A 26,593-nucleotide genomic window follows, 5' to 3' on the forward strand; every position below is an offset into this window, starting at 1 on the left:
CTCATGTTGCTTGGAGCTGAACCCAGGTCCTCTGGAAAAACAGGCAATACTCTTAATCACCAAGCCATCTCTCTAGCACCCACTGTGATGTTTCTAATTGTTTTCCTGTGACATTTTTCATGGTGATTTTTTTTTCTCTGAGACAGGGTTTCTCTGTATAGCCCTTGCTGTCCTGGAACTCACTTTATAGACCAGACTGGCTTCAAACTCAGAAATCCACCTGTCTCTGTCTCCCGAGTGCTGGGATTAAAGGTGTGCACCACCACGCCCGGCTCATGGTGATTTTAAAATCTCTGCAAATAAGTTTCTGGAAAAAAGTACTCTAATTTCCTTGTGTTGTAGATGAAGATGGCAAAAACCCAAGAGATGTTAGATCACTGCTCTGTAAGATTACACTATCTACTTGGCCCTCGGAATTCAAACACAGGTCAGGGTGAATTCAGAGTCTAGATTCTTCACAACAGCAGTCATGTCCTTAAAACCCACAAGATAACAACGCCCAGCTGTGCAAATGTCCGAAAACAAGACAGAGATTCATTGAGTCAAATGTCTGCCCGGGGACGGCGTAAGGGACTCTACTGACACAGAGAGAACGTTTATTCTTATAGTTTCTGGCGGTTTGGGGAAAGAGAAAGTGCTGCTCTCTCCACACCCTCTCTTCAGGATTGAGGCCAGCTGAGTCCTGCCTGTCTGCTGTCTCTCCAGAGACAGCAGGGGAGTGGGGCACCAGGACCGGGCCCTTGCTTGCGGCCCTGTAACCAGCTGTCCCCTCTAGCAAAGCACCCGGTCCTTGACGCACAATGAGGTGGGGGGCACTGGAGGAAAACTGTGGGCTATGTACAGACGCCTGGTCTCCAGTCGAGCTGAGGTTGTGAACCCCGGTGAAACCCAGTGGTGATAATTCACCTACAAGGGACGACAGGCGTTCCCTCATGTCTCCTGGACTCCTGGCTCCTATAGAAGTTACCACCCCCACAGCCCCCCACAGGAGAAGCATGGCTTTTAGTCACATAAACAATGTCCCAACTTCTGACCTTCAGGCCAGACTCCTCCCAGTTACCTAGCAACAAGATAACACAGCCCACTATAAGAGGGGCTGCTTGGCCCCTCCTTGCTCTTACTCTCTCTCCTCACCCTCTTCTCTCTCTCTCTCTCTCTCTCTCTCTCTCTCTCTCTCTCTCTCTCTCTTTCTCTCCCTTCTCTCCTTTCTCCCTGCCTTTCTACAATTAAGCTCTAAAACCATAGACTGTCTCTGTTAATCAAGGCCTGCTGTGCTTGGACGATGGGATAGGCTTTCTCCTAATGAGCCATGCCTAATCTCCCGCCAGAAGGCCTTCTTGTGCTCCAGCCATGGACCAGACTTAGGACTCTCACGCCAGAGTGGGAACCTCTCTCCCTCTGCCCTCTCTCCCATCTCTCTCTCTCTCTCAGCCCTCTCTCCCATATCTCCGCCATGTGGGGTCTGTGGCTTAGATGCCTACCCAGGACCGAGTGGAAAGTGTGTCCTGTATCCGCCTGCCCAGAGCACAGAAGGAACTCTGGCTGGACGGACTCTCTCCCTCCCACTTCTCCCCTCCACACAGCCCCACAAAACTGCACCCTCCTAGACCCATCACTGTCCTGTCCGCTTGAGGACCTTGGAACAAGGTGGCAGCTACGGGAGATATAAGAAGGCGGCGAGCACCCCCGTGTGGCAGGACCCGGAACTTCGCAGCTCCAAGGAGAACAGCGGTGTAATAGGCACCCACCATGCACTTGGCTCTTTGCCCACGAACTCTTCGAAATTTTAGTTCGGGTTCTGGGGGTCTTTTCATCTTTGATATGTGTCCTGCTAAGATATAACTGCCACATCCCTACGGATGCTTCTATCTGTAATTTCACAGATAAGCTACGCTCTTCCCATGTATTCAAGTTTGAGGTTTATTTGTTGCTTTTTGTTTATTTTGTGTGGTATTGGGACCTTGCCATGCTGGGCCAGAGCTCTACCAAGCTACTGAGCCACACCTCAGCCCTGGCTTCCTTATGACGCAACAAGCAAGTCTTGGTATCAAAATCAAAACTGTGAAACCTATAGATTCCACCTTTATGTTTCCCTTCCTGTCCTCCATCCTGCGCCAGCCATTTGATGTTTCTAGTCTATTCTTCCAATGGTGCACTCCTACCTTTTTAAAAAAGGAAACATGTTACTTTGTAAACAATGTATTTTAGAAGCTACTCTACTGGGATTGTAGGAAGCCTCCACCTTGGGTTGGGTTGTTCTTTTGTTTTATTTATTACTAATGCATATTCATTGTACATAGTTCTGAGTTTCTTGAAGATAATCTCAAAGATGTCAGGTGCTTTAGCCAAATTCACCCTCCCTCTCAGTCTCCCACACCCCTATCCTACCTCACTCTCTTAAAGAGTTTCCTTCTGACCTTCCCACTGGTCTCCCTCTTCTCCAACTCTCCTTTCTGCTTGACATACAGTCAGTGTGTGTGTGTGTGTGTGTGTGTGTGTGTGTGTGTGTGTGTGTGTTTCTGTTTGTGTATAGATATAGGTGGTTTTCTGATAAATCTGGTCAGTGACTGGAGATGAAAGTCAGCAACATAAACTGAAAGAAAAATCACCAAAATGTGTGAGAAAAATTAACAATATGGATTTTAAAACTTGGCAACATCAAAGAAACTTTCAGCAAGAAAATAGAGATGAAAGAAAGAAAGAAAGAAAGAACAAAACATAGAAAAGTTGTAATAAAAACTCGGTAAATCAGATAAAAAGCACAGTGAAAAATGTCACCAAAAGGCCACCAAGCAGGGGGAACATGGGGGTGAGGACAAGGCTGACAAGAAGCTGCATTCAAATATCAATGATGAAAAGAATTAGTTTGTTCATGACATCTGAGTCCTCTGAGATGTCGTCAAAGGACAAGACCGAAGGCCTGGACGAGAGGAGGACTTGAAGTAACCCTGAAGGCCATTCAGTGGCCATAGCCCATACTTCCCAAACACAGAGAGATAGACATGCAAGGCAAAGTGCAATTTAGAACCCAGATAGACACAGGCAGAGAAGTAACAGACTACAGCCAGGTTGCTAAATGACAGAGCCAAGATGGATGGCAGCCAGGAAATCACCGGGGTGGATAACAGCTATCAGAAGACCCTCAAGGGAATCCTACCCAGGGGAGAAAAGTAAACACTTCCAGGAGGTCACAGGAAATAATAAACCACATTAGAACAGTAAATAAGAAATGAAAACTTGGAAAGCACCAGACATTACAAAAATCAACAAAATGGTAGGATTTAATACATGATTTTTATTAAAAGCTCTGAATGTTGATGGTCTCAATTCTCCAATCAAAAGATACAGATTAGAAAATTGAATGTATAAAATATGGCCCATCTGTTTGCTGCCTGCAAGAAGGACTGCCCTATTTGCAGATGGTATGACTCCATATCAAAGAGACCCTAAAGACTCCACCACAAAAGCAGCGTTGAAGAGCACTCTCATCAAAATGACAGAGTACAAAACTAACCTAAAATAGCAGCCATAGGAGCTTCCTCTGCCGTGCTGACTCAATGGTTCTCCCCTTCTTTCATTAGGAAGGGTGCTTGAACGAGTTAGCAACATAGGATGGCTGCTACCATCTCTCTTACAGTTTGAAACATGTCTGTCTGTCCTCTACGGACAAAGTCCCTATTGAGAAACTTGCTGTTCTTCTGACAGCTTTGCTGTTATATGTGTGGCAGAGTGTCTCTGGGTTCATAACCTTGACCAGCATAAAGACAATTTAGTGCACATTTCAATGTGATTTTCCATAGACAAGTTATACTGGAACATTATGGAAAAGAATTAAACTTATTTTGCAACAACATTGTAATCCCGACTGAACTCAGTAAATGTGTTATAGCAGCAATTACTCTCAGCAATGGAAGACCAATTTCCTTAGCCAAATGAATTATTTAACAGTAGACTGGGTGACCTTTCTTTATCTTCTCCTTGCTTAACCTTTGACCATCCTGTTTTATGGTGTCTACTTCTGAGAATTTCTAGGAAAATACAAAAGGGGGCATTCCGGGGAGTTGGAGGGTAAAACTGAGTAAGATCTATCAGGAGGGTGAATCTCAGTTGTTCTTGCCCACGGGGGAAAGTAACAGGTTAACTAAGAATGCAGCCCTCTCGGGATCCAGGCTAGACCTTTAATCACAGCACTTGGGAGGCAGAGTCCAGCCTGGTCTGCATAGTGAGTTCCAGAACAGACAAAACTACACAGGAATACTTTGTCTCAAAAAAACAAAAACAAAACAAACAAAAAAACCACCTCTACAGATATACTGCTGGCCTTGCCAACTAAAAGCAAATTGCTTCCGGTGGTCCTTACAGGTAGGTACTGAGAAAAAGGCATTGCTAGATCAGCAGCTGCACACCATGTTCCAGGAGCTGTGTTGATCTGCTCAAGTGAGGACATCATATCTGGTACAGCAGCTGCATTAGAGTCACTACCTGATTGAGTTTCCAGTTGTCACCTGTCATTCTCCACAATCCATCTGTCTTCTGCATTGGCCAGATAGAAGAGTTAAAGGGAGATGCAGTGGGAACCACCACCCCTGCATCTTTCAAGTCCTTGATGGTGGCACTAATTTCTGTAATTCCTCCAGGAATATGATACCGTTTTTTCCTATTTCCCTGGCAGAGGCAACTCCAAAGGTTTCCGTTTAGCCTTTCCAACCATAACAGCCCTCACTCCACAGGTCAAAGAACCAATGTGAGAATTCTGTCAACTTCTAAGTATATCTATCCCAATTATACATTCTCAGATTGGGAAAATAGCCATGGGATGAGTGTGAGAACCCAGTGGACCTACTGTGGGTCAGACTTCAGTCAAAACTCCATTAATCACTCCTTTAACTGGAGAGTCACAGTGTTTCTTGGGATCTCCTGGAATCAGTGTCAATTCAGAACCAATCTCCAATAGACCCTGGAAACGCTGGTTGTTTCTTTTCCCTGGTGTGCAGCTCCCCTTGTAAAGAGCCAGAGGCTCCTCTGGGGAAGGACTGGGGAAAGGCTAACAGTAAAACTCTTAGGTATTTTATCAAGGTCCTTCCTCAGGGGATGTCTAGGTCTGCAAACTGGCTTCATATGGAAACCGGTTCACAGGCTGAGATTCTCTGCTGCCATGATATGCTTTTCTTCCATTTGCTTGAGAATTTTTCTGCTTATACTAATCAAACAAAAGTTCAGTGGGATTCTTCTCTATTTCATGCCCGGAGACACCATGACTGTCCTGCCACCATCAAATTCACTTTGCATGTGCTGCCCATATGGACATTGCTTTGTCTGTGCTGCCCACTATGGTCACTATGGCCTTCTTGCCTTTGGTGACTCAGTGCTGCCAACTGGTCCCTGTTACCTCTGACATACACATGTTATGGTGAACACACACACACACACACACAACACACACACACTGTGAAAAAACACTTTAAGGTGGAGAGCAAAAATGACATCTAACAACGAACGACCCTTGGCCTCCACATATACATATTCGCATGTGCATACACACACACACACACACAGAGAGAGAGAGAGAGAGAGAGAGACAGAGACAGAGACAGAGACAGAGAGACAGAGACATAGAACAGTTGAGAAGGAGAGAGTCAGTAGATGAGTTAGCCTGTGTGTGGTCTCCTATCAGAACTCTTGTGTTAGTCTGCATCGGGGTACTTTTAGATGGTCCCATCTCTGGGTAGTCTTTGGAGGGGCACGGATACAGGGTCCCACCTCTGGGCAGTACTTTGCAGTCAAGAGAAACGTGCGAGCCTCCCTCTGTGTGCTCCCTGCAGACAATAGCTCCGTTAGATTGCCTTCTTGCTGTCACTGTGACTGTCTCACTCACAGTTCTCCAACACCCCCCCAACACACACCATCTAGAAGTTTCAGAGTAAAGCCCTCTGACTCATGGTCTGAATTTCCATAGTGTGCACACCAGGGAGGGACTATGCCTCCCTCCAGAGTCACCAAATTTCAGATGGAGCAGGAATCCTCTTAAGTGGCTTTGGACCAAAGAAGAGAGGATGCCCTACTAGTGACACCCTCCCACACTGTCCTCCCACTCTACACACTGTCCTCCCACCCTACACACTGTCCCCCACCCTCCCACACTGTCCTTCCACTCTACACACTGTCCTCCCACCCTACACACTGTCCCCCACCCTCCCACACTGTCCTCCCACCCTCCACACTGTCCTCCCACCCTCCACACTGTCCTCCCACCCTCCACACTGTCCTCCCACCCTCTACACTGTCCTCCCACTCTACACACTGTCCCCCACCCTCTCACACTGTCCTCCCACTCTACACACTGTCCTCCCACCCTACACACTGTCCCTCACCCTCTCACACTGTCCTCCCACCCTCTACACTGTCCTCCCACCCTCCCACACTGTCCTCCCACCCTCCCACACTGTCCTCCCACCCTCCACACTGTCCTCCCACCCTCCACACTGTCCTCCCACCCTCCACACTGTCCTCCCACCCTCCACACTGTCCTCCCACCCTCCCACACTGTCCTTCATCCTCCCACATTGTCCCCCATCCTCCCACACTGTCCCCCACCCTCCCACACTGTCCTCCCACCCTCCACACTGTCCTCCCACCCTCTCACACTGTCCTCCCACCCTCCACACTTCCCCCACCCTCTCACACTGTCCTCCTACCCTCCACACTGTCCTCCCACTCTACACACTGTCCCCCACCCTCCCACACTATCCCCCCACACTATATTCCCACCCTTCCACACTATCCCTCACATTATCCTCCCTCCCGCACTATCCCCACTGTGTGTACCTCTGCTGGTACAGCCATTGCACAGACATCCTCAGCCCCACCCACCCTTTGAAATGGACACATTTCAGAGCCCGTGAGGTTATCCTGGCTCTTCTCATCCACATCCTACCCTAAACTTCTCCAGTTCATGACCCTGGTATTTTAGCCACGCCTGTCGTCTTCCTCTCTCTGTCTCTCTGTCCTCTCTCTATGCTCTTCCAGGCCCCCTTTGCCTTCATCATTCACTTTTGTACCCTCTCTCTCCTCTCATGGCCTGGCCCAGTCTGCTGGACCACTTCCTCTCTGCTACAATAAAAATGTACTGCAATGAGTTTAAACTTATCCCCGACTAGCTTACAAATACGGGCGATTTGGACTGTGGTTATTTTGTTTAGCTTTGACTGGGGGTCACCCCTAATCTGCTCTTCTAACTGCTGGCCTGGCCACCTCCCCAGCAGTGTACTCTAGTCCCTTGCTGTTTCTCCTGGCCAATTGCTCATTCCCCATTGGAAGCTTACCCTCTCCTCTCAGTCTTCCTCCTTCTCCTCCTCGTCTCTCCTGTCTACACTCTCTTCTCCACCCCCAACCAGGTAACTCAAAACCCACCTACCTCTAGTCCCTCCAGTGACTGGCTGTAGCCAATTGTTTTAAATCAAAGAACAGAGCTTGCACAACAAAAGCCTGTAAACATGAGAATTCAGTCATAGGCCTAGACCTTTGGGTACAGAACTTCGCCTTATATCACAACAGACCAAACCTCAACACAAAAACCTCCCACATAACCATTCCTTGGAAGGGTCATATCGTCAGTTTGCACATCAGGAAGGACAGCACTCACCAGTCTAGCCCAGTCTAGCCCAGTCTAGACCAAGCCCTACACAGCAGACCCAGGACTCTTCTCTGTTTGACTGTCAGTTTCCTTTTGAAATTTGCTGTCCTACCATCTTTCACCTCTTAGAGAAGCTGCTGTAACTGTCCCAGTTTGTTCCTGTGTGTGGGTGTCACCCACTGCCCTAGTTTGCTTCTGTTGCTGTGATAGATGTTCTTACCAAAGGCAGCAGGTTTGTGCCAGTGCCTTGAAGCCATGGAAGATGCTGCACACTGCCTTGCTCTCCATGGCTGGCTTTCTGTCTGCTTCCTTGATTGGATTACTCCAACCACCTCCTCTGGGTGTTGTGAGCTTCTAATTTGCTGAAGTTTTACTCTCTATCTTCTCCATATCTGCTGCTCACTGTTTATTCATCTACTTCTGCTTGTTCCAGACTTAATAAACATACTCAGGCACAACCTGAAGCCTGGCTATCATTCATCACTCTCCAGAGCATACAGAACATCATTTGTGTCCAAGGCCCAGCACTGTGTTCATGTATACACTCTACTCTGGGAATAATAAAGGGCGTACATCATGTCTGTTAGTTGGGGGAAACCCTTGGCCTCAGTTCCAGAGCAGGAGGTAGTTGTGTGGCCATGTATGCCTTTGGGGAATGAGGACCCTAGGTCACTGTTAGCTATAGCCCTCTGTGGGCCCCTTGACAGTCACAAGCTGCAGCCCTCCTACGTCCTACACCCTGAGCAGGTGCCACACATGGAGTGGAGGAATAACAGATGTGGCCTGCTGGTCAGTCTGAATGCAATTATGAATGGTAAGAGTGGGATAGTAGTATGACAGACAGGCCGTGTGGGTGGATCCCAGCTTCCTGATCTTGTTGATCCTATCTTTATTAATTTGGCAATTTGCTGGTCGTTGGTTTTATTGTTGTTGTTGTTTTGTTTTTTGGGTTTTTTTTTTTTTTGGTTTTTGTTTTTTGCATTAACTTTTATTTTTTTAAGTGCTGTGTGTATGTATTACTTATCTTAATTCCTAAGGGTTTTTGGAACCTACTTTAAATGTTGCATCTGAGACTCTGTTTCACTCATGCTGTCCCCATCCTGGCCTTATGTGATTATTTAATTCCTTCACAGGTTGCAGAGGGAAATAACTGACCTAATACAGGAGAGAAGCTCTCTTCGGTTGACCATCCCAGAAGCACAAGGAGTAGCCATCAACGTCAGCTGACTAAGGACGCCATCATAGCTGTGCTGATACTCCTCTCAGCCTCTCTCTGAAGTCTTCACACCAGCGGGGCTCTCTGTGGGAGAGATGTGTTTGCTGCTCTGGACACATGGTTTGCGTTGCCCCTTTCAGGAACACTCACAGTTCTTACGGCCCAGCCCATCACCATGCCTTCCCTGACCTGCATGTTCTGCTTTCCAGGGTCCCTGCCTGGACTGGAGGAATGAAAGCGCCTCAGTCACCTCTCATCTCTGCAGTCACGCCTGTCCACCTCTCACACAACCTGCTGATCCATGAATGACATTCACAGATCTGCGGAGAGCAACTCACGCATGTCATCCCAGCACTAGGGAAACTGAGGCAGACTTGCCTTGAGTTTGAAGCTACCCTGGAGCTGCTGAGCTCCTGACCAGCCTGGGCTGTAGAGTGTCTTGGGAGAAAATAAAACCGAAGACATTTACCCAAGTGTTCTTCCAGAAACATCTTTCGTCAGTGCAAGAATGCAAGGAGCCCCCCACCCTGCACATTACCTATAGGGGCTTTTAACTCCTAGCCACCCATCTTCTAACAATCATTGAATTTGCTCAGGCACTTCCTGAGCAAGTTTGCTTTTAAAGACTCAGCAGCTAGTTTCTCCAATTGAATTACTCTTTTGCTTTCTTGCTCCACAACTCATCCCCTGTCCCAAATGACTTCTGCTTGCTTCGGTTCTGCATCTTGGTTTTCTGTGGCTCCTGGACTGTTCAGTTCAAAAACAACAGATAATGATTTCCATTTCCGCTTAGGACTTCCCAGTCATCTCTAGTTCCCTTTAATGGCTCCTCTGTAAAGCCTCCCACTTCCTGAACCCATTTTCTTATGATTAACTTCACAATGAGGCCCCATTGCCACTGTCAGCAGCCCAGTCAGTCTTGACTCCACTCCCAGGCAGCTGTTCCACTCTGTTCTTTGTCAGATTCCCCCCCCCCCCCCGCCCATCTCAGAGCCCACAGGAAACTCCAAGTTTGTCCTCAGCTCATCTGAGAGGGGAAGAGGCTCCTGGGACTGGCTACACATCAGAAAAACCAAGAACCCTGGACTCTGAGACACATTGAAAGAAGTGTTGAATTAAAATGAAAAATTTTAAACTATTTATTATTTGTGTGTGTGCATGCACATGCATGTGTGCCTTGCCAGCCCACACATATCATGGACACTTAGCATGTGTGTGTGTGTGTGTGTGTGTGTGTGTGACACCAACCCATGCTTGCCATGGGTAACTATCAGAAGACGGTTCTCCTACCTGGCGAGTTCTGAGAAGTTAATCTGAGAATCACCACTTGAGTTAACAAATCCACCTTCAAAGAACTGAGAGCAGCTGGTCAATAAAGATCAGACCCAGCATTCACAGTGGGGCTATTCACACTGCCCCACACCTGGAGGCCAGCCAGACCCCAAGGGAGCACTCACTGGGGGGTTGTCTGTACAGTGGAATGTTACAATACATCAATCAGAACAGCCGGACTTGAAAACAGTGAAAATACCAACTGTTGATAAGGAGAGAGAAAGTAAGGGTTCTTTTTTCGAGACAGGATCTCTCTGTAGAGCCCTGGCTGTCCTGGAACTCACTTTGTAGACCAGGCTGGCCTCGAACTCAGAAATCCGCCTGCCTCTGCCTCCTGAGTGCTGGGATTAAAGGCGTGTGCCACCATGCCCGGCTTAATGAGGGTTCTTAAATGTTTTATCTTCCTTTCTAGCCCACCACCCACCAGAGGTAGTAGAAAAGAAAGGTTATTAGGATACAGGGGAAGTGGACCTGTTTAGAAATTGTTCTTTGGAGCAAATCTCATCTGCTTTGTCAGGAAATCAGTAATTCAGTTCACAGGAATCAGCAGCAGCAGCTTGACCCACTCACAAACACTTGACAGATATGTCTAGTTCAGTAGTGTCAGGAGAGCAAGCACGCGTTGACACCAATGGCAAGGCCTAGCAGAAACAGACAGGCCTCAGCCAAACCAGCACGAATCAGCAGGAGGAATTAAGACCAGCAGGGATGCCAGGAGAAGTTCTCTCCCACATCTCGCTCAGTGACTGGAGACCAAGAAGTGTTGCCCAGTTGGCTCTCCAAGCAAGCCCCACCACTGTCCGTTGAGTCCTGTTTTTACTCCCGCCAAACATCACGTGTCCTCACTACCTGTCTGGCCTCAGCACGTCAGTCTGTCTTAGCAAAGCTCCATGTGAGTCTCTAGCAGCTGGCATCACTCTGCCAACTGGCCCTAGTTCACAGAGTGGCAAGAGGCCACCAGCACACCACCAGAAGTTTTCTGGCGCATTTCTCTGGATGGAATCACAACAAACGAAGCTCAGCTACTCAATGTAAGGCAAACCAATACAAGCCTTTGGTTAGCAAAGAATCCTTTATCACAAATCCTTTCACGTGCTTGCTTTAGCAAAACCCGTGTCTGCTTCAGTGAAACGTGCCTTCATGTGTCTGCCCCAGCAAAGCACCAACACAACTGGCTTTCCAGAGAAACCATAAGTTTCTACTTCAGGGGGCCAGACAAGAGAGGGCTGTCCCACGTGACCCTTGTGGAGGTTTAACCCTAGGGATAAAGTGGGGGATCAGGAAGAACTGAGTCTAAAGGAAAGAGAAACCCCACTTTGGGAAGCACCTCACTCTCCTTATAGCTGGGCTGTGTGAATCTAAATCCTGCCACACCCAGAGCAGAGACATAACAACCTTCTACCACTGGGCACCAGGCTATTACCTCTGGCACCAAAGTGGACATGACATTTGAGGAGGAAGCACAGCTACTGCGTCTGAAGTGTCCCCTGCAGACCTGCAGTCAGGTGTTCTTGGTTTTGTTTTTTTGTTTTTTTGTTTTGTTTTATTTGTTTTGTTTTGTTTTGGTTGGTTGGTTAGTGTTGTTTTTTTTTTTTTTTTTTTTTTTAGGTTGTTTGTTTGCACCAAACAGTTCTCCAGTTTCTCAATTTTACTTGGCTATAGGGTAGTGTGTGTGTGTGTGTGTGTGTGTGTGTGTGTGTGTGTTCAGGTTTTGTCTTTTATTCTAATGCTAAGTGCTGGCCCCCAATACCTGGAGTCTGCACATAGCCCCTGTGACTCACCCCAAGTTAATTCTGATTGGTGAATAAAGATGTCAACAGCCAATAGTTGGGCAGAAGAGACATAGGTGGGGTTTTAGGTTTCGTGGGCTTGAGGAAAGAAGGACCATGAGGAAAATGAACATGCAGGAGGGGAGGAAGGAAAAGCCGCCATGGGCTGAGGGTCAAGAGAGAGTGGTCCTGAGGGCTGCCGGATTGGAGTTAAGAGCGTCCCAGATGGAACATAGTAAATGATAGGTAATAACTTGGGGTTATCAATAGGAAAGTAGATCCTATCAACATGGAGGGTAATTGTGCTGATAAAGGCTTATTGTAAATGTAAAGGCTATGGGTGTGTCTTTCATCTGGGAACTCATTAACCAAAGATGGAGTTGAAACTCTGGGCCAGGATTTAAATAATTTTCTACTACATGTGAGCAATAGGCTCAAAGAACTAGACCCAAGTTCCACATTTTTGAGAGGCATGGATTAGAACCAGATCAAAACAATCATGATAATTTTTGCAAGGGTGGATGCTGGCCAACCAGAGTATAAAGCCCAGGCTTCCCCAGCTGGAACTGTTCAGTGAGATGCTGCTGCAGAGCAATCAGACATGAGGAAGAAGTTCAGCTCCACAGAGCACAGACAGGAAGGTGATGGTCTGATGGTCCTGTGCTGGGAGGACCGTCTAAGCCCTTTGCTGGGTCCTATGCTAGGAAGGCCATCTAAGTCCTCTGCTGGTCTGCTGGTTATGTGATGGGCACATAAGTCTAAGTCCTTTGCTGGTATTTGGCTTTGCCACGCTTCAGATTCTGGTTTGGTTGGACTAAACATTCTGAGGAGTCAGGCCTGTTTCCCTGAGTCCCTTAGCTGTGTCCGTAGTAGGCAAGGCTGCCTGTCCACGTGGGTGAGCAGGACACTGAGGACCAAGGCCTGGACATCACAGTCACCCAGCATGAACATCAACCCAAGCTCCTTCTACATCCCTGTCTGTGTCATTCACTGAACTTAACACATCAGTTGAGACTCTTAGTCTCAGGGTCATGGATTCGAGCCCACACTGGGCACCAAATACCACTAGACTATCTCTGTCTGACTTACCAGCTCTCAAATAATGACACGGAGACTTACATTTGTTTATGAATGCTAGGCCTTATAGTGTAGGCTATTTCCCAACTAGCTCGTATAATTTAATTAACCTGTTTATTCTAACCTACCATCTGCCACATGACCCATTACCTCTCCTTCAGTCCTGGCACCTGTTCCTTCCTCTGTGTCTGGCTTGTGACTCCCTCATGCCTGATTCTTTCCAAGAGTATCTCCCTCTGCTCAGATTTCCCACCTTTCCTCACCTGCCCTGCTATACACCTTCAGCTCTCTATTAAACCAGTCAGAAGGTGGTGGAAAAGAATGTTTACAAAATACTAAGGCAGGTGATGTTTCATAAAAATAACAGTACAAAGTTCAGATAGTACTCAGCTCTCTGCTGGTACAGAAACCAACATCTGAATAATACCAAAATAACCTTTACACTGTGCACAAGAAGATTATCCCAACAGTTCTCCAGCAACAGCAACATCGCAGTTGCACAGTGACCACCCAGCTCTTAGCAGGGTAACATGAGACAGACCCAGGACCATGATCTTCTTCAACAGTCCCTTTCCTTCCTCAGGGTCTCCACCCACACTTCCGGAGCTGGGCTGTCTCAGGGTCAGGCTGTCTGCTGCCAGAGCTCTTGGGCCAGAGCCCAACTCCACCTCCCAGTCTCTCTTCCCTATGATACTGCTCCTACTTGGGCATCTCCCGAATCTTCAGTGCCAACTTGCTCAGCCACCTACCATCCTCTTCCTCTTTCCACCCACATTTCAGCTCCACTAAGCAACAGCAGATCCTCGGGAGGCAAACCTATTGAACAGCAGTCTTAAAGAGCTGTGGCCAAGGTTCCATATTATTGAGGGTCATGAATTGGCCATCCGGCTCAGAGACTCGTGCTGGGGTTCAGTGTCACCCTGGCCACCTACAGCATGCCTTGTACACTTTTATTTTGTCTCTAATGGTGACCCTCTATGGGTGAGACATGTCCTCTGTTTGTCACTTGTTACTAATTGACTGCCTTCCCTGTTAGAATATGAAAGAAAAAAATCCCTACCTGTTGTGCTTGTTTCTGTCTCTCAAACATCTTGTTCAGAGCTTGACAGGTATTAAGTTCTCAAGTAGTATGTTGTCAAGTGAATGGTAAATAAGTGGCTCAAGTGAATGAATGAATGAATGAATGAATGAATGAATGAATGGGTTCCCAGAGCCACCTGCACTTTTAAACCATGCTCTTCTGCAGTGTAGCTGAGTAGACAAGGCTGAACCACAGTATGCATAGCCATGGAACAACCACATGGTTGGGTTGTCCTGGGAATGTCTAGAGTGGGAGGCACTGAGGAACAATTACAAAACAGTAACAGTTGCTCCTTGAGGGACTGTTTCATGGGCCACCTGGAGAGGCGGTCATCTTGTCTGCATGAGAGCCACTCAATGGCTTGGAGATGCTCACCATTAAACAGTTACATCTTGCTGCAGTGTCTCCTGCTTCTGTAAAGGAGACACTGGCCACCAGGTTTAGACTCTCAGTGGCCTTTGGAGTATGTGTTCATTGAACTGAAATGTAACCCAAAAGTTTTTTTGCTAACAATACGATCTTCACCAGTCCACTCATTTGGTAAATATCTACCAATCAGCTGCCGTGGCTGGTGACTCTGAAAAGACCCCTGTTCTCCTCACAGGAAAGGCAGTGTCCATCTATTCAAGGTTCTTTTCTAGGACCCTGTGGGATTGGGCTGAACTGGGGATAATAGCAAGTACTGTCTTCATGTAGGTACATTTTGCTGGAAAGTCATACATGACGATGTGGCACCATTGCCAAGAGCTCTGAAGAAAATGCGCGTGGGAGGTGACGGAAGCTGCATTAGGAAAGTCTGCAGCAGGAGAGAACTAAAGCTTTAAAACAGGAAAAGCATTTCTGAGCAGTGAACAGCATGTATAAAGGGATCCATCTCATGAAACAGAGAGAAGCCAGAGCAGATGTAGGAAGGTGTGACAGAGGAGGGGACTAGATGAGAGCAGCAGGTCTCTGAAACCAGAGTCTGCTAATCCCTAGGGGCTGCTCTAAGAATCTTGGTGACTTTCAGCAAGATCTTGCTGGCATATGCAATAGTGTCTGCGTTTGGTGGCTGATTATGGGGCAGTCTCTGGATGCAAACTTTATATGCCCCATACAGGGGAACGCCAGGGCCAAGAAGTGGGAGTGGGTGGGCTGGGGAGCGGGGTGGGGAGAGGGTGTAGGGGACATTCAGGATAGCATTTGAAATGTAAATGAAGAAAATATCTAATAAAAAGAATCTTGGTGACTTTATCCTACGTGCAGCAGGAAATCACTGGGACATTTAAGCCATGGGAGAGTGGGGGTGAGGGACGCAATCTGACTTTCATTGGTTAAACACGCTCCTGACTGAGAATAGAGAGCAGGCTCGGAAACCGCTGGTCAGTGGAGGGAGGGAGATATGATATCAGGAAGACTCCCACTCCTGTCCTCAAAGAGAGCTTTGTTTCTTCTCAGAGGCCGCCAGAGATGTTTGAGTTCACATCTCAGCAAACCATGCTCCTGTGCTGTGACCCTAGGCACCGTCTCTTAGCTCCTGTTTTCTCACTGAAAGGAGAAAATTAATGCGCTGAAGATCTGCTGGGCTCACTGTGGCTTGGATAGGTCTGAGCTGGAAGCATGGCCCCCACTAGGCAGTGTCTGTAAGAGTGAGTCGCGTGGAAGGGCGCCACCTGCAGGAGGGATTAATGTAGTGCTCTAACCTGGTTAGTTCTCTCCAGGGCAACTTATCCTATACAAAAGCATGATGCTCATCCCAAGTCTTTCTGGATGCCCATCTCATCCATAATCTGTTCTGCGCACTTCCACTATTGTGATGCTGCTCATCACAATGTCCTCACTAGACATCACAGGGGGCCACCTGACCTTTCACTTTCCAAACTGTGAACCAAATAAACCTCTTTTCTTTATACCTCACCTAGCCTCTAACTTCCTGTTGTATATGGACCAGTATAGGGATGTTAGAAACACAGTTGACTACAGAATTTATGTTGTTATAGATGACAGCTAGCTGGTGCACAATAACAATTACGTCTCTTTATAAAGTTGGGAGAAGGTGGACAGCGTGAGGTAGGAAAGCAAGAAAGCAGCACGGAGGGGGTTAGTCATGGCAGCCTTGGGCACCAATTACACTAAAGAACATCTGTGAGCAGGGGCGATCAGGGAAGGCTTCTAGGCAGGAGGAGATTATGAACAGCGCTCCCTTTAAGGAAATAGACGTGGCCACAGGAAAGATGGAGATGATGGAGGAGAAGCTGCAGTCTCTCCCTGTTGCTTAGACCACATAGCCTCCTGTCATCCCACGAGGCTCTCCCTGCATGGGATTCTACTCAAGCCAGCTTCCTCTAGGCATGGTTTGCTTGTACTAAGACCACAAACCTTCATGGGTGCCGTTCTTGTGATGAGCATCCCTACAGAGACAAGCATTCAGACGGCACCTCAGAGAGATCCTTCCCGAACCCTCTCCATCCAACCATGTCCTGGGAAAGAGCTCAGTTCCATCCCTGAAGCTGCTGATGATAAAAAGGCAACAAAATCCGGCTTCAGCCTCCCTGGCCTGTTTGTCTTCAGTCTGGGGACTGGGAGAAGTGCAGCCTGCCAGCTTTACAGACATCAGAATCTCTGAAGGACCAGGAGCTCATTCAAGCTTGATGAGATGCCCCTCCAGTGTGTGCACCTTCCTGTATGATCCTGCCGCATGGAACACAGCACTCCATCAGCTCCAGCAGGGGTGTTCTGTGCTCCGTAGCACTTGAGTTTGCAAAATGCCTTCTCGACCAGGGATCTGGAATAGTACCAGCCGAGGCTGGAGTCTAAGCTCTGTCCCTGGCCTCTGCAGACCTAAATCAAAGGCAATACCCTACTCCCAAATGCCTCTGTGAGACAGAAAAGCGGAGAAGTCCACCTAGAGGCTGGTTTGTCACTAGCAAGGACACATTGGTCAAGCATCCAGACTTGCCTACCACAGAAGCATCGCTCAGAAACTCTCTGCAAGTCTGTGCAGGGAGCTGCAAGTTTTTAAACAAGTAAAGTCAATCTGGCTCCAAGAAAGCTTTGAGCCTGGTGTGTGTGTGTGTGTGTGTGTGTGTGTGTGTGTGTGTGTGTGTGTGTTTGAATATGTGAATGCATGGGAATGTGCACACACCCATGCAGAGACAGTCTGCATTCCTCAGGTCTGAGTCTAGTCCTATAAACAGACATTTAATAGATGATGACGATGGTGATGGTGATGGTGCTGATAAGCAGTTCACTCTCACACCAGCCTACAGAGGGCGCCCTCAGTGCATGCTTACACCAGCCTGCAGAGGGCACCCTGGAAACTGTGTGCCAATCAGCAAACCATAGATGGCTATGAAATAGGGCAACTGTCTAGGTATAGCCTTTCCCTAAAGAAGATCTTTTTCTCCTTCTCTGTTAAGATATATTTTATTTGTATGTGTGTGAATGTAGGTGCCTACAGTGAACAGAAGAGGGCACTAGATCCTCTGGAGCTGGAGTTTCAGGTTATGAGCCATCCCTGATGACTGCAAGGAACCAGACTCGTGTTGTCTGCAAGAGCAACAAGAGGAAAGAAAGAAAGAAAGAAAGAAAGAAAGAAAGAAAGAAAGAAAGAAAGAAAGAAAGAAAGAAAGAAAGAAAGAAAGAAAGAAAGAAAGANAAAGAAAGAAAGAAAGAAAGAAAGAAAGAAGAAAAGAAAAGAAAGCAAGAAAGAAAGAGAACATTTTTAAGAAGAAAACTGAGGAGGTGGCTCCACAGTAAGACCAGGTTTATTTCAGAGAAAACCTGAGAAGGCCCTTGTGATAGTGTGTATGTGCTCAGCCCAGGGAGTGGCACTATTAGAAGGTGTGGAGTAGGTGTGGCCTTGCTGGAGTAGGTGTGTCACTGTGGGTGTGGGCTATAAGACACTCATCCTAGCTGCTTAGAAGCCAGTCTTCTGCTAGCAGCCTTCAGATGAAGATGTAGAACTTTCAGCTCCTCCTGCACCATGCCTGCCTGGTTGCTGCCATGTTCCCACCATGATGATAACAGACTGAACCTCTAAACCCGTAAGCCAGCCCCAATTAAATGTTGTCCTTATAAGAGTTGCCTTGGTCATGGTGTCTGTTCACAGCAGTAAAACCCTAAGACAGACCCCCATAAGAAAAGGTGGGATAATAAACCTCTCTCACAGGCTAAGTTTTTTATCAGAACGGGAAGGGCCCAAAGTCCAGTTGATGTTAAGGGTTAAACTGGGATGTGCAGAAATGGTGTTGAGGGTGTTGGCTTGGGAAACTGAAAATGTGAGGTTGGGAGGGCACTACCACACAGAGCTGCTCTTGTTGGCTCAACGTTCACTGGTTTCTGTGCATATGTACACTAGTGCAGGCGTGTCACAACCCACATGTGTATGGAGGGCAGAGGACAACTTCAGAAAATTCTCTCCTTCCACCACAGGATTTCCAAAGATCAAACGCAGGTCATCAGTCTTGGCAACAAGCATCTTTACCCTCTGAGCTTCCTCACCGACCTTTCCTTCCCTTATGTTGTATGTTGCTCTAATTAGTTTTTCCGTTTCTATGATAAAACACCATGACCAAAAACAAATTGGAGTGGAAGGGATTTATTTCATCTTTCACTCACAGGTCATCCATCACTGAGAGAAGTCGAGGCAGACTGAAGCAAAGCCCATGAAGGAACATGGGTTACTGGCTAGCTCCCCTGGCTCGCCTTTCTTATGCAACCAAGGCCCATCTGTTTAGGGAATGGCGCTGCCCACAGTGGGCTGGGTCCTCTTTATCCATTAGCTGTCAAGAAACTGCGCTACAGACATGTGCACAGGTCAATCTGATGGAGGTAATTCTTCAGTTGAGATTCTCTCTTCCCAGGTGTCTAGGTTTTGAGTCAAGTTGACAAACTCTAACTATGACATGTGTGGTGTCTCCCTGTATGTCTAGATGTGTGAGAGTGCTCTTGCCTGTGTGAATATTGAAGTCCAGAGGTCCACATGTTTGTTTGTTTTTTTCTGTTCCTCTCTCCATTATTTTTTGAGACCGGTTCTCTCACTGAATCTGAAGCTCACATACTGGCTAAACTGGCAGACCAGCAAGCCTCTGGGACCTGTATGTCTCATTTCCCCGACCTCAGTAGAAAGCTGACAGATGTGGGCCACTGCACTCAGTTTTATATATGATTAGAGATCCAAACCCAGGTTTTTAATGCTTGTTCAATAAGTGCTCTACCCCTGAGCCATCTCCCCAGTCCCGGAAGAGAGAGGTGACTGGTCGGGAATGAGGCTGGACATGTGATCAGGAACTAAAAGAGGTTCAGAGTAAGAAAAAACGTGGATGGAGTTTGGGCAACACCAAGATTAAAGTTGAACCTGAGACTTAATGAGATTTAAGGGAGAGTTTAGCTGTTATCAGTTTACCTGGTAGAAAAATCACAACAATACAGATGCTGTCCATGAGATACCTCCTCAGACAAGCCTCTGAGACTCTGTGGCTGTTCGCATGCCACCCGTGGATAAGAAGACCAAGGTACTTGCCCAACCTCACACCCTGTTAGGCACAGACTGATGGCTGAACACAAAGTCTGGAGTCAGACTCTCTGCAAATGCCATGTTCTCTTAGCAACATCATCACAGGAAAGTACCTGTTTACACCTCTTCAACCTCCCCATGGGCAAGCAGGAAGGACAGCTTGTAACTCCCAGGGCTATGGGACCCTGGTAAGTAAAGTGCCAGGCCAGCCCCAAGCTCACAGACAGGCCTTAGCAAATACTGTGAGGCTGACAGCTGGGCTGGGGCAGGCTTAGGACTCATCAGGACTTCCCTCCCACCAGATTCACAACAGCAAGGGAAAAGCAGAAAAAGTACTAACCCCCTTGTCAATGTGGCAGAGTTTAAACAGGCATTTTTTTCCTGTCATTGATCTTTGGGGAAATGCAAATAAAAGCTACAGGGAGTCACTCCTGACGCCTTTGAGATGGAGTGGTCAAGAACAATAGAAGAAGCAGAAACTAAGAGGCAAGGGGAGTGTTTGGAAGAAGCTGGGCCTCTTGTGCACTGCTGATAGAATGGAGAGATGACTGAGTGGTTAAGAGCATTGACTGCTCTTCCAGAGGTCCTGAGTTCAATTCCCAGCAACCACATGGTGACTCATGACCATCTGTAATGGGATCTAATGCTTGCTTCTAGCACACAGGTGTGCTAGATATGCAGCGCCACAAAAGAATGAACAAATCCAGGTAGAATTACCATGCAATCCAGTACTCTAAAGAACTAGGAGTAAGGACTTTGAAAAGACATCTGGATGTCAACATTTCCAGCAGCCTTAGTCACAATAGCCCAAGGGTGGCAACAGCCAAAGTGACCACAGATAAATGAATAAAGAAAAGGAAGGGCTAAGAAACACACAATGAAATAGTATTCAGCCACAAAACGGAAGGAGGTTCTGAAGTAGGTAGGGCAGATGCAGATGCATCTTGTGGATGCTAACTAAAATGAGCCGGACATCCAAGGACAAAACTGCAAGACTGAACTGTTGTGAGCAACCCAGAGTGATCCCACTCACACTCAGAAATCAGCAGGCAGGGGTGGGGGTGGAGGATGGGGGCAAGGATGAGGGGACAGGGGAGATGATGACATTACTACAGCTACAGGCAGGGCTGGGGAACTGGGAAGTGGGGAGAGCTGACTAACTCAGGTTCATCCAACTTCTACAGTCTGTGCTTCTGCTTTGTGCAGGAGATGAGAGAAACCAGCGGAGGCCTTAGGTGGCAGCTGTCTGGGGAAGCAGCTTAGGATCTGGTGCACTGGAGGGAATTACTGGGCCAGGGAGGGCCCTGCTCCCAAATGGATGCCGCTCTCCACACTCTCTGCGTGGGTCAGTGAGAACACCTTAATCAAGAGAGCCAAGAAGATAGTCCTGTGCCTGGGGCAGCACAAAACCATCTTTGGTACAAAACTGTCTTTGGTAAAGACAATCCTCCTCCCGCCTTGGCCGGGTACCAGTCAAGTAGCCCAAACACAGGTGTTCTGTTAGTGAAGCCCATCCAGACCAGCTGTCGAGGCAGCACAGCAGAGAGCATGGGCAAAGAAGCCAAAAAGGCAATAGAGGGGTTTCCAGAGGGATTCAAAATGAAGTAATCTGTAAGGCCTGCCTGGACTGAGGGGAACTCTCCCTTAAGAAATTCCTCAACTGATCTATGGGTGGGAAGGTGCCTGAATGGGGACCCCTGCTTCGTGGCTGAGAAACCACACCTGCAGTCTGAACTTCCTATCCATGGTGTTATGTGTGTCCATCCATCCATTCATTCATTCATTCAGTCAGTCAGCCAGCCAGCATCTGCTAGTTACTGAGCACCCAGCCAATGCTAGGATGAGCTAGAGAAAAAGAGATGTGGAGCCACATGTAGCTTTGCTTTGCTTAGTGTGGGGCAACTATGGGTTGGACCCACCTGCTCCATGAATCTGGAGGCTGCCCTCAGGTCCTCTGTAAAAGGCGATTAACCATTTCCTCCTGACTCCCAGGTGTTATGAGATTTTAAGTGAGCATCCATGATAAGGACAGGGAACAGGGCCAGGTGTGGACTCAGTCCCCCGAGGGGTCAGGGGATTGCTTGCTACCTACCCAGCATCCCTGCTTCACATTCGCCACCCTGTGCAGGGCTGCCAGGGCATTTTTACAGTTTTTCCTCTCCCTGTCACAGACAGTAAACCCAAGAGACCTAGTGTCCACCTCCCCCTGAACCCCCAGCCCTAGGGGTAAGCGATCGGATTTATAGCGACTGGCATGCCCGCGGTTCTCAGACACCGAGGGGGATGGGCAACCTCCCTGAGCCCAAATCCGGAATGGAGAGCTCGAGCAGGCTGCTTGGGTGCCTGGGTTTAGAGTCGCCAGGCTCGGGCGCGGAGGGCGGAGCGCGCCGTCCCGGCGGGCGCGGGGACAAAGGCCCGCGGGCGGACGTGGCCCGGCCCGGCCGGGCGGGCCCTTTAAGCAGGGTGGGCAGGCGGCGCGGGGGCGGGCAGGGGCGGGGCGCGGAGGGCGGTGGCGGCGGCGGCAAGTGCTCGGCGGCAAGGATCGCTTTGGCCCGGCCCGGCCCGCACGGCGCTGGGCGCGGAGAACGGCCATGCCGCCGCGGCGCAGTATCGTGGAGGTGAAGGTGCTGGACGTGCAGAAGCGGCGCGTGCCCAACAAGCATTATGTGAGTCGGAGGCCGCGCCACGCGGCGATCCCAGCCCCGCGCAGAACTTGTGCCCCGCGCCCTCACCGCCCGTCTCCCCACGCGCCCCGGGTCCCCGCGCCCTCCCTGCCGTCTGTCTCTCCACGCGCCCCTGGCCCCTGTGCCTTCCCCGCCATCTCCCCGCTCTCCCCTTGGTCCCCGCCATCTCCTCACAAGCTCTCGTCTTGCCCACCCGTGCAAAAGTCTGGCCCCAGCCGCTGCTGCAGACTAATACAGAAACCAGGAGAGAAACCCACGGGGGCGTGGGTCTCAGGCCACCTTCCTACCCGGAGGCGCCCAGCCTCATAGGATTAGCGAACCAAGCCCTTCATTTGAGGGTCATTTGAGCGCCCCTTCCCTGTAACTTCCGCTTAACAATGTGGGAAAGTTTCCCCAGGAGTAACCCCCCTCTGCGACACAAGAATTTTGTTTGGGGCTGCTAAGGTGTGGAGGAAATGGGTCCCTGGCATCATTTTGCAGATGGGAACGCTGAGGCTCAGAGGCTAAGGGTTCTCAACCGTGGACGATGGGCCTGGGGCCCACGGTGACCCTCAAGTGGGAAGTGGCCTCTCAGGTTGCTTGGGGACCTTGTCGGAGGTTGAGGTGGTCTTGGTTCCATCCCAGAGGTTCTGGGTAGTAGGAGAGTGGATTTAGAGGAGGCCCCGGGGACTTCACTCCAGGTGTGAGGGGGACTGGCTTCCTTGGGGCTGTGGCAGACTTGAAGAAGTTAACTAGGAAGGAAAAAAGCAAGAGGGAGGGAAAAAATCCTAACAAAGAAGTGAGGAACAATGACTAGAGAGGGCGTTGGCTGGAGAAAGGCTGGCCAGGGGCCTCCCTGGAAGCCCCTTTTGGATCTATTTGTTTAAGAGAGTCATTCTCACAAAGCAGACAGCTATACAGGCCTTCCCTGAGTCACCCATAAAATTCTAGAAGGAGATGGCCCGGTATCCACTGTACTCTACAAGAAAGGGTGTGCTGTGTTCCAGTGTATTGTTATGGTCTAGGCCTTCAGTAACTCAGCCCCGGGCCAGCCAGTGGGGGCTGCTTCCTGGACCTGTGGCATCTTTAAATAGAGCTAAGTTTTCCCTGCTTCAGAGCTCAGCTAAATTGTCTTGGTTTCCCCACACCCTGCCCCCCTTTCCCCCCTTAACTATTTCAAATGCTGCCAAGTCTTGGTTTCTTGTTGAAGCCTGTTGAGTTGCCTCTTGGGTATGGGACAGTTTTCAGCAACACACCAACTGGAGGAAGTCTGAAATTCTCCATGCTGCCTTCCACCAGATCCGCCAAACCAGAATAGATAGAGCCACCAAGGACTGGGTGTCACCTTCCACTCTTGTGGTGTCACACATGTTTAGTGGTGGTCTTCTCAAGTCTGTTTCGAGGATGCCCCCCCCCTCCCAGTAAGGAGCAGAGCAGGCCTGTTGAACCAAAGAAGTTGGTCCTTCAGACCACGCCCCTTTCCGCATCCCACACACCCGCAGAGGCCCTGGACAGAATGCTCCCAAAGCCTGGGAATCTGCTCAGACTTTTGCGGCTTTGAGGGGTACCCCTGAGGTTCTAGCCAGTTGTTCAGGGCTCCCTGAGCCAGGTATGTATAGTTCCCTAGCTTGGGCAAGCTCAGCTCTTGAACTCCCAGGTTGCTAAATGTTACTTCTTTAAGTCTCTCTGTCCTCATTTTTAAGACGTGGTGTTGATGCCTCCTGGGGGGGGGCAATCACGTGACTGACATGGTGTTTCTTAACTGCAGCCCTGTGGTGTCTATGTCTCTCTGATTGAAATCATGCGGGAGCTTGTTCTTCTGTTTTTCGGGCTTAGTCACCGCTATGACGAGGGGCCTTCTCCCTGCCGTCCAGTCTTTGGTTCCCCAAATCAGGGTTGGGGTATAGATGAATGCAGCCAGAGCCATCCAGAGGAGCAGATAATTTGGTTCTATAGTGACATCACCCCAAATGCAACAGCAGCAGACTGGACTATGGTGCCTGCCCCCAAGCTCCATATACACTAAGGAGTGGGTGTGGAGGCAGGCGTGGGAGGCCTGGCCGATGCTACCTTGCTTCTGCCCTCTTCACAGCAGCTTCCCTTTCCTCAGTTGTAAGATCAAAAATACAGCCAGATATTGAGTGTGGCATGTCCCCTTGGGGACCATCTTAGTCTGGTTTCATTGTATAGCCTAGTACCTGAGACTGGGTACTTTGTAAAAGAAAATAACAGCCGTGTGGAAAGCTGGAAGTCCAAGATTGGACTGTCCCATCAGTTTGGCCTCTGGGAAGGGCTTCTTGTCCACGTCAGAGTTGTAGGTGACATCATGGTGGGAGCGTGTGTAGAGGGAGAGGTTATATAAGGGAAGCCTAGAAGCCAGAAAGGTGGGGGAGGGGCCACCTTGCTCTTTTGTCCTCTGAAGCTTGTCCTAGAGAGCTCCCCGAATCTCTTTTAAGCCACACAACCAGTGACCTAACTACCTTTCCCTAGGCTCCACCTCTTAGGTCCTGCTACTTTTCCTGGCATGACACTGGGGACCAAGCTTCCAGCACCTAACTCTTGGGTGTGGACAGACCATATGCAGACCTTAACAGGGGTAACAGCATGTACTTCTGCCCCAGTCAGAGCACCACAGTGCAGTGCGCACACCAGTTTGGAGTGTCCTGGCTGCTGTGTCCCCTGATGCCGTGCCTGGAAGGGAGCAGGTCACAGCTGAGGCTGCAGTTAGACAGCAGTGCCTGGGGCTGGGGGCTGGGTCCCCTGTTCCACCTCCATGTCTGGTTAGCAATCTCTTCACAATGGCCACCTTCTCCTGTGGACAAGGCCAGTGTTGTCACTATGCAGCCTCTGCCGTGTCTGTCCCACTCAGTCTGGGAATCAGAATGAACTTGAAGGGAGCCCCTCAGAGGGACTTGCCAGGGCCACCCTCCCTAACTGGAGTGTTTTCTAGAAACCTGTCAGCTCCGGGAGTCTTGTCTGATTGCCCTCCCCTATATGACTAAGGAAGAGTATCCTGAACAGGACCCGGTGAGGCAGATGTCATCGAGACAGGGTTTCTCTGTATGTCCTCCAACTCACAGAGATTTGCTCGCCTCTGCCTCCCCATTACTGAGATTAAAGGCATGCTTTGCCATACCCCAGCTGTCAGGACAGCTCTTTAAGGATGGTAGACTCATGTTGTGTGACACCGGTGTTGCAGAGGGACAGAGAATAAAGCCCATCCCTTCCCATAGACTTCTGCCTCTGTCAGGTTCTGCTTCTGTACGTGCTTCAGAATGTCTTTGTCTTTATATTTAAAATAAACCATGGTCACAGAGCGCCCTGTGTCCCCTCCCAGTCATAACTTTCCCCAAGCCACTACCCTGCATTTGTTATTTACCATTTACACAAGCTTGTTTTGTTCTTGGAGACAAGGTCTCACCACGTAGCCCAGGCTGACCTTGAACTCACAGAGATCTGCCTTTACTTCCAGAGCTGGGAGTAAAGGCTGCCATGCCTGGTCCCCACTCACTTTTAAAATACAGGTTCACAGGCTGGGGAGACGGCTCAGTGGTCAAGGGCCTTGCTGCTCTTGCAGAGGACCTGGATTGGATCCCCACCACCCACACTGCACTTCACAACCAACTCTAACTCAGTTCCAGGGGATCTGATGCCCTCTTCTGGCCTTCACAGGCACCAGGCACATGTGATGCACATACATTCAAGCAAAACATCTATACGTGTAAAATAAAATATGGGTTAGTAGGATTTCTTTTTTTTTTTTTTTTTTTTTTAGCTGCTTTCCCCGGGCATCATTTACACACTACCACAGTGACCCATTATGACCGCAGAGGTCACTGGTGTTTTAGTAACTGATTAAGGCTGAATAGCCATCACCCCAGTCCAGTTTTATAACCTTTCTATCACCCCGTTTGCCATCAGTGTCCCCCTCCCTGACCTTTACATGGTTTACCCGATAACCCACCCCCCTCAGTCTTGTCTTCAATGTTTTGAAACTATAAAAATCTTGCCTTGTTTAGATCTGTGTTAATACCAAAGTTCATTTTAACTGCTGTATAGTATTCCCTTTGTGACTATTTCCCTCCGTCATCTGTAAGATCCTCTCCTTCTGGGGACTCAGGGCTGCTTTTCCCAGTAGTTAGCCTGGTGGAAACTGTTCCCGTGTATAGACTCAGAACAGGAGCTATGCTGGGTCTTAGAGGATGTGTTCAGCTATGTATGTCACCCTACGAGTTGTGTCCCTGGGCTCTGTCTGCTCTCAACCAGTCTCTTTATTGTCAGCCTTTCTAGTTGATGTCAGTTTGCGTGCTGCACGGCAGTGCCCT

The 26,593-nt window shown here is 48.9% G+C and overlaps 1 protein-coding gene across 2 annotated transcripts in view; it reads left to right on the plus strand.

Moving 5' to 3' along the window:
* Nucleotides 1-22,127: 22,127 nt before the first annotated feature.
* The window catches only part of Sh3pxd2b (SH3 and PX domains 2B), an 85,918-nt gene continuing 81,452 nt past the window's right edge, over nucleotides 22,128-26,593 (plus strand). For both annotated transcript variants that reach the window (XM_029546266.1, XM_021211991.2), the window contains exon 1: nucleotides 22,128-22,271. In XM_029546266.1, coding sequence (XP_029402126.1) covers nucleotides 22,197-22,271 — 75 coding nt within the window. In that variant the 5' untranslated portion in view covers nucleotides 22,128-22,196. The remainder of the gene's footprint in view (nucleotides 22,272-26,593) is intronic.

This window comes from Mus pahari, chromosome 14 (assembly GCF_900095145.1).
Source record: "Mus pahari chromosome 14, PAHARI_EIJ_v1.1, whole genome shotgun sequence".
Taxonomy (NCBI): domain Eukaryota; kingdom Metazoa; phylum Chordata; class Mammalia; order Rodentia; family Muridae; genus Mus; species Mus pahari.